The sequence below is a fragment of the Trifolium pratense genome, linkage group LG7 (assembly GCF_020283565.1).
Source record: "Trifolium pratense cultivar HEN17-A07 linkage group LG7, ARS_RC_1.1, whole genome shotgun sequence".
Taxonomy (NCBI): domain Eukaryota; kingdom Viridiplantae; phylum Streptophyta; class Magnoliopsida; order Fabales; family Fabaceae; genus Trifolium; species Trifolium pratense.
The window spans coordinates 45,040,792-45,049,271 of NC_060065.1; the positions used below are offsets into that span (position 1 = coordinate 45,040,792).

An 8,480-nucleotide genomic window follows, 5' to 3' on the forward strand; every position below is an offset into this window, starting at 1 on the left:
AAATCCAAAACTTTTATGTAATATTTAGAATATAGCAAAATTGTAACTTGAATTTAAAATCATATAATAATACACTTAATAATTAGTGCTAAACATTTTTCTATGTCCACATAAAATGAGTTTTTCTGTCCCAACAAAATATTTCTATAAGCAATTAAACTTTGTTAGTAAATTAGTGCTCAACAATATTCCACCTATAAGTGAATTTCAAGCAAATATTAATTTGTCTCTAGAAAAGAAGGTCATGGCATAAACATAAAGAGTGGAAAAAAGGGAGAGGAAATAATTATGGAATCTTTCATATAATTGGTGACTTATACATAATTTGATGACTACAAATAATCCTTTTTCTATCCATATATACGTATAATCTTTGGTACCAATGACAATTCGTTGATACTATCATGTCAGAATCATACGACAGAAACAATCCCAAAAGAATGAAACAAATTTTGTTCTTAATACTATTAGGCTATTACTTAAAAGATGGAAAAATGATGCCATGATAATATCATTATAATATTATATCTCTTATTAGAAAGGAAGCGGCATATTCACGCCAACAACTTCCTCAAGTCTAAAAAATTATGCTAAAGCTATGAGAAAAAATTATTTTGTACCAATGATGTTCAACACAAAGATGCTTGATTTTTTTTTGTTGGTTTTCAAAACCAGTATCCGACTCACTGGATGACCTAATTTGATTTGGAGGTCAGTTCTGATATTAAGTGATTCCAGCACCTTCCGAATCACAGTTGCGGGAGATTGAACTGTGCTCCTCCCTACTGAGTTTATCGCCAATCACTATTGGACCAACTAACGATCGGTTAAAATACTTGATTTTTAAAATAATCATATTTAAATCAGAATCACTCAATCACAGTTAATATACAAACAACATTGTGATTTCTCTTTTCGCATTTATGCAGCTAGTCACGTTGATGACCGTTAGATTGAAACATACCTATTTCTTAGCAGTACGCAAAAAATAAATGACCAACTATTTCCATATATGACTCTTATGATCAGTTTAATACAAATATGTAAAACAACTTTGACGAAGATAACTTATTCATATTTGGTCATTTTAGCTCAGTCACACACTTTGACCTTTCTAATTTTTTTTATAATCACCTTTCAAAAATATTGATCATCACATATGACAATATATAATTAAGTGAAGACAAATTTTGTGGGCAGGTATTAGGCTAATCAAATGACGTGGAGCCCAATGACAGGCTATCATAGTTAAACATAATAATGAATAAATGCTTTATATGCTCGATTTTTGCATTAATCAATGTCTAAATCTTTGGTAGGGAAGTTATAAAGTGAGATTTGGTAAAGTACTTCTAATCAGAAAAATGGCGCCACCCACATGGTTAAGAACCAAATATATCGTTTCAAATAGTCTATAGCCAATAGATGCAAAGCCAAAGCAATGTAAAATTGTCTTCAAAGATATATATCAATCATGTAGGTTTAAAATGTTAAGACTATATTATTCAAAAAAAGAAAAAAAAGAAGACTATATATATAAAAGATAGTATATGATCATTTCTTTTTCTTCAAATACAGACATGACTTTGTTCGGGATGTCCTTTTTGATGTTTTTAAGCGTGCAGGCGTATCTGTGAAGAAAGAGGCACCTGTGAACTTCTTGACTGGCCCACTGGAAGGGAGATCTACATTGAGGCCAGCCGATATTTTGGTGTACGGATGGGAAGGAGGAAAACATGCATGTGTGGACTTGACTGGAGTATCCCCACTTGTGGGATTGACGAATGTGGATTTTACTGTAGGACAGGCAGCCCTCAAAGCTGCTTCAAGCAAAGTGGCCAAACATGAGAGAGCGTGTTCTAACAATCAACATGCGTTTATACCATTTGCGTTTGACACGTTTGGCTTTCTAGCTCCAGATGCTGTGAATATTTTGAAAAGAGTTCAAAGAGTCATGCATAGCAATGTGGTGTCTCCGAGGTCTCTAGATGTAGTATTTAAAAGGATTGGTTTTGCCATTCAAAAAGGATTAGCGGCGCAGCTTGTTGCTCGTTTGCCTTCCATTCAAGTGTAATTATCCTACGTTTTGACAACATCCAAAGGAGTGGTGAGATATGCACCGAGACCTGTTTATTTATTTGAACAAAATTAATAATACTGAATTTCTTTTACTGCTAAAAAAAAAAATTTGTGTTTTTGTAAACAAATGGCGGAGTCAAAAAATTTATGAAGTCTGAGTAAAATATCAGTTTTGTACTGAAAATTTTTAGTTTTGAACAAATTTTTTTTTTTAATTTTACCCTAAACTAATCCCTAAAATACCAATTTTTTTTTATCAAACTCTGGACAAGTGTCAAGACCCTCCGGGCTGTTTATCCACCCATGCTTGTCAATATAGTTGTTTTTATAACTATAAATAATTTATGATTAATGAATTATATTTAATTAAAAATGAATTAATCGGAAAAAATAAATGTTAATGTTAGGGCTTAATTTTTACTTAGGTTTTTTTTGTCAAATTTTGAATTATTAGGGCTTAAATTTTTTAGAAATTAGAGGGTTATGACAAAAAATAAATGTGTATTGTTATGTATTTGTTTTCTTTTCTTTCTCTGTACAATAATACAATCAATTTTTTTAGAAAGTAGAAAATATATTATCTTCTTTTTGTCAAGTAATCTAATGACTAATAAATATAATAAGTGGAAGTACCAAAATTCAAACTCTAATCTCTGTATAATACATGTAATTTTCTTACCAACTTATCTGTATACGCGAAAACGAAAATATACTATCTTTAAACCTAAGCATGGACATTTTTTTCCACATAGGTTTATATGATTTTCACTATAGAGTATTCATTTGTTTTGGAAAGAAAACAAAATTGATAATGACGGGCATATACTTTATTCAAAATTAGGACCATATGTGTCCTCTTCGAGAGGATATTAGGATATAATATAAAATATGTATGATTAATATATTTCTTCTTTATACACATACTTCCAATGGAAGCCCCTATGTGTGGCCATTCGGTATAAAGCATAAAGCATGTGAAAAAGCATCTAAAATATATAAATATCTTTCTAATTAAATTCTTATGCTAAATAATAAATAAACATTTGAATTGAAAAAAAAAAAAAAAATTAAAAACCTAAAAGGGAGACTGTGTAGGTCCCCTCTGACTTCCACTCAAATATTCCAAACACTTAAATAAATCAAAAGTGAGATTTCCAATCAAATGAAGTATCCCTTCACTTACTCCTTCTACAATATTTCTATAATTCAATGATTCTTTCAAATAAATTTTCTTTTTATTTTTTTCCTCCTTGAACTAAAGGTAGTGCCAGCTCTATTCACAATATATAGCTACAAAGAAATTCATAAAGCATCTCCTTTTATTTTCTTCTAAAACAATACATGTTTTAAAACCTCTCCTAACAACAACATTCACTTAATATCATCAAAATACTTCTAAAATTAATTCGATTTTCTAATTTATCACAAATAGAATTTATAAAAAAAAAAAAAACAGTATAAAAAATTACTCAAACTCAGTACAAAAGAAATAAAAACTCTGAAGTAACTAAGATTTCGAATTTGGATTTGATGCAATTGATACACAAGCGCAGCGCAATGACTGCAAAGTTCTTGGATCAAAATCTACGTACAATATAGTTAAATCTAGATATTGATCCAATAACTTCGTAGCTACCGTAGAAATTCCAAATATTTCTCTAAATTAGAATTTTACCTATTTGAATCATCTTTGTCATTCTTCTAATCCCATGCTTGCAAGCATAATACTTCAATTATTACAACTCCAAATGGTCCCAAATATTTCCCAAACCCTAAATAATTCTGAATGTAGTTGGCCCATCAATAGCTATCTTTTTGAAGAGTAGTCACTTCCTTTTCTTTCTCTTTCAATTTTTTTTCCCTTCCCCTCACTCTCTCTTTTTCCATTTCCCTCATTAGAACTAACTAACTTTACATATTTAAGTGGCCTTCTTTGTCTTCTTTCATGCTTCTTCTCTTTTATTTTATTTTATCATTCCCAACTTGGCTAGGTTTGATAAGGTTACACATGCATGCCCTAGTTGCAAGATATTGGTTCCTTGTCACAACATAGTTTTTTCATCCATTAATATTATCTTGATGTTCCTCCGAATGTTGGTGTCCAAAAATCGACAGTTGTTTCATGAGTCACCGGAAATGTGCTAGAAACCGGTACCAAACATAGTCCTCGACTTTTAAGATCTTGCTTTGCACTCTCGGATTTTTTTGATTTGCTTGAATTCTGCATTAATAAAAGTTAAAAAAAAAACATTATAACACAAACTGAAGGGAAAAATCATCAGCATCATAGTTCATAGTTATAATCCGTAACCTCATTGAGGTCGAGATGGAAATGTAAACAATATTTTGACGCTTGTGTAACCAATTGAGGCTGCATCAGTTGCATTTATCCGCATTTCATCGAAATATCAAGAATCATAATGCAATGCAGCCATGATTTATAACAATGACAAGCATCAACGTGTATGGGAATAACACATTTCTATTTATACAGTTAGAGTGAAAGTATTGTTTTAATTTTAATTACATAAATTATATTAAAAAGAAAAGAAAAAAATGGAATAATTATTTAAATAATTAGAGAGGTTAAAATATGAGATAATTCAATTTTTAATGGAAATGCATAATTGTGTAAAAAAAAATGGAAATGAATTATTATATATTTAAGCTACCTGATGAATCTCTATTGGAGCTCCACTTTTCATATATGGTGTGCTCAAAACCTGTTGGTAAAAACGCAAAGCATATATATCATAAGATGAAAACTTAGTAACTTTTTGACTTAAGTATGTTTTCAATCTTTTAAATTATCACTTTATCAAGTTTAGTCACTAACAATATTTTCATAAATTAAGTGATTTCACACAATTTAGTGATTTCATAAATATGATTAATGATATTTTATTATAAAGGCTTACTAGAAACATAATTTAACCATTATTTTTTTAGCTTTAAGATTAAGAATTTACAAAAGGGTTGTGGGACTTACTGTAACCTGTTCATGGAGGAATTTGATGTATTCAATGGCTTCAGAAAGCACCGAGGCTGTATCAGTCTGAAAAATATAACAAATTTATAAACTTTTATCAATAAAAAGCATTAAAATATATAAAAAAATTATCTCAAATACAGTCTCTTTTAATTTTTGTGTATAATGTAAATAAAGTAAGTTGTAAAAGAAAAAAAAATCAAATAGAGATAAAAATATTTTATGATACATATCCGTATATTGATGTTCAAATAAAATAACTGATAATACGTAAATTTAATTTTTTTTCTCTCCGCTTATAACTTAAATTCACAAATGTCTCCGTGAGCATAGTTCAATTGATAGAGACGTTGCATGAAATATGTAAGTTCAAAGTTTAAAAATAAAATTCTAACCACCAGATTATTTGACGAAAAAAAACTTAAATTCACAAATGAAATGATCAATATATATAATTTTATTTGAAACTAACCTTTCCAAAAGGAGACACTAATTGTTGGAGTGCAGTGATTCTGTCTCCCATCTTCTCTTTTCTCACCTAAGAGGGAAAAAAAGTTGAATAACAATTTTCATAAATTGATATCCATAAGTTTATGAACTCAAAAAAAAAAAAAAAAGAAATATAAAAAGGTTAAAGGTTTCCCTTATTGTTAAAAGGTTAGTTGCACTTATTGTACCTTAAAAGCTGGCAAAGTTGATGGGGTTTCGTTACGGGTCCTTTTGGGTGCTGGCTCACTTCCACTTTTCTTCACCACAGTATTTACCTCAGATATATTCTGCAAAAAAATTGTTACTTTATGAATTAATGAAACTTTAGACCACATCATGTACTCTTCATTTTTTCATCCCAATAATACATGCATTATACACCATCCAATACAAGGTGTATAATGTTCATAAGTATATGACTTAGTAACTATGTACACCAATTGTCTTCGCGAGGATAGTTGAGTTAGTAGAAACATTACATGTAATATGTAGGAATTAGAGTTCGAACTCTGATACTCACATTTATTTATAAAGTGAATTTTTAACCATTATATACTGCTAGACAAAAAAAGCTATTTACACAAATTATATACATAGTCATACAGAAAAATATAATGTAAATGACAAAAAAATGAAGTCCCTCTATAATATTTCAGTTTAGTGATAAAAGTTTGACTTTATAATGTTAGAAGACGAAGTTTAAATCATATATATGTGAGAATTGTTTAAAATTGTCACTAGTATCACCGTTATTAATTATAATTTCTACTTTTTGAATTTATTTTTAAAAAAAATATACCAAAGTGAAAAATGACATATAAAAGAAATTAGATAATGCATTTTACAAACATGCAATAAAATATGGTATATAGTATAGCAAAGTGAAATAATTTGCTTTACAAAAAAATTGTGTAATTAATACCTTTGAGTGTTGATCAAAATTTGGGGTGGAGAATTGAGGTTGCAAAGAAGGGAAGAAACTTGACCTAACATCTTTGATGGAATTAGCACCCTCATGAGAAGCATTCCAAAAGGGGGTGTTGTTAGTAAAATGCAATTGGTTATTGGTAGGTTGTTTTGGAGGTGAAGTTCTCATCAAAAATTGAGGAACTTTATTAGACCAATCATTAGAAGGCATATTCATATTCAACTCATTATTAGAATTTAATCCATAGTTATTTGTTGGATATGGAAAACTACTCATGGATCTATTCTCAAATGAACCTTGTAAAATTGGTGGAGGAGTTCCATATAAAGTTGAAGAATCCATTTGAAAATTTGTTGGTAAACATTGGCTTGTAATAACATTGCTATCTCCAGAACTATATTGAGGACTAAATTGGTTTTGATCCAAAGAGAAATTACTTCTATTCACTTGTTGACAAATCCCCATCACATTTTCTTGCTCAAAATTGTTCCTTGTTGAACTCAAATTCTCTTGTAACATTGTGCTGAAACTATTATCAGCTCCCTTCTCACCTCTTCTATCATCATCAAATAAACACCACAAAAAGTCACAAATTTTAGCTCATGAAGAAAATTTCTACTTTATTCAAAAACTAAATAAATTACGGCCGTAAAATAAAATGGTTTTTCAAGTCTCCGCAACCACACTGCAGCCGCAATTTTGATCATGTCGGCCACATTTGTTCGCAGTCACAACCCTTATTGCAATTTTTTGAACCATTTCTTGATTTGGACGTGTCATCTTCATTGCAATTTAAAACCATGGTGATGCATCTTTAGAAACAGATGAGTTTTGAGAAATTTTTTTTCTCAAAATCTAACAGTTCATAAAGCTGCATCACCATATTGCATAGAGATGGAAAATGAAAGTTTAAAAAAAAAAATAGTAGTTTTGATTAATTTTCTTCCTACCTAATTATTATATTAAGACTAATAACACACTTACATCAAAGAAGGTTGATTCCAATCCATGGAATGAGAAGAAAGGCCTAAACCCATCATATGCAAGTTGGGATCAGAAGAAGTTGAAGAGTCTTGATTTTGTTGAAGTTTTTGAGTATCATGAAAAGAATTTTCCATAGAAGATCTTGGTTTTATCTCTACCATATCTGAATTTTGCCAACCAAAATCAACTATGTTGTTATTGTTGGTGATGGCTGAGGAATTAGAAGATTGTGATGTTCCTCCACTTTGATGATCAAATCTGATATTTCTTGATGCTGTGTCCCACCAATTTCCACTTGAATTATGAAATTGATCATCATCAGCCATAGTTTGATGAATTAATCCAACAAATGCTAGCTTCAATAATTTTTTTTGTATATAGATAAGTTGATTCTGATTCTGATGTTGTAGTTTGGTTCAACTTTCACTATCTATATATATAATATAAATTATAATTAACTTATAAGAATATGTAGTATATAGTTTATTTATGTGATGAAAAAATAAAATAGATATAAGTTTGGTTATATATGTGAATGAGTTAAGAGTTTGATAAAAATGGATGGAAAACGATTCTTAACTTCTCATGTATTTATATTGGGAGGTGAAGAGAGAAAGACAGTGATAAGAATGAATGAAGAAATTTGTAACCGACTAACAGGAATATGGTTGACACTTTGATAATTCAAAGGGTCATTTGATAAGACATAGGAATTAAAATCAATATATTTAGGTTCATTTTTTTATATAGACTTTTGTTTTGTTTTTGTTTTGTAGCTTCTCTTTAATTAATAAAGTTGTAGGTCTTCTAGCTGTTTGCTGTCTTAAGATTTTTTAATCAATTTTTATTTATTTATTTTTCTGAAAATGACACATCCTTGAAAAGGTTGATTATAAAAATTATTATTATTATTATTATCATCTTAGAGAGGAAATATAATAATAATAATAATAATAATAATAATAATAATAATAATAATAATAATAGATGAGGAAATTTGTAAAGTTTTAT

At 29.3% G+C, this 8,480-nt stretch overlaps 1 protein-coding gene across 3 annotated transcripts; it reads right to left on the reverse strand.

Annotated features, from left to right (window-relative positions):
* Window positions 1–3,565: 3,565 nt before the first annotated feature.
* On the reverse strand, window positions 3,566–8,174 carry LOC123898826 (transcription factor bHLH123-like). 3 transcript variants are annotated; one of them, XM_045949842.1, is made up of 7 exons: window positions 7,470–8,174; window positions 6,480–7,041; window positions 5,746–5,844; window positions 5,541–5,606; window positions 5,075–5,134; window positions 4,752–4,802; window positions 3,566–4,300 (listed from the first exon to the last, which is right to left on the reverse strand). In XM_045949842.1, the coding sequence occupies exons 1-7, from the start codon at window positions 7,793–7,795 to the stop codon at window positions 4,151–4,153; spliced, it is 1,314 nt and encodes a 437-aa protein (XP_045805798.1). In that variant the 5' UTR covers window positions 7,796–8,174; the 3' UTR covers window positions 3,566–4,150. The 3 variants fall into 3 exon arrangements, with proteins under 3 accessions (XP_045805798.1, XP_045805797.1, XP_045805796.1); XM_045949841.1 differs by having other exon boundaries at window positions 5,069–5,134; window positions 6,480–7,038; window positions 7,470–8,170; XM_045949840.1 differs by having other exon boundaries at window positions 5,069–5,134; window positions 7,470–8,170.
* Between the last annotated feature and the right edge of the window lie 306 nt (window positions 8,175–8,480).

Coding starts and splice junctions, on each gene's coding strand:
- LOC123898826 (XM_045949840.1), bottom strand. CDS start 7,795: ATGGCTGATGATGATCAATTTCATAATTCAAGTGGAAATTGGTGGGAC. Junction 4,803..5,068: donor TCCTCCATGAACAGGTTACA/GTAAGTCCCACA, acceptor TTTTACCAACAG/GTTTTGAGCACACCATATAT. Junction 4,301..4,751: donor CTCCAATAGAGATTCATCAG/GTAGCTTAAATA, acceptor TTATTAATGCAG/AATTCAAGCAAATCAAAAAA.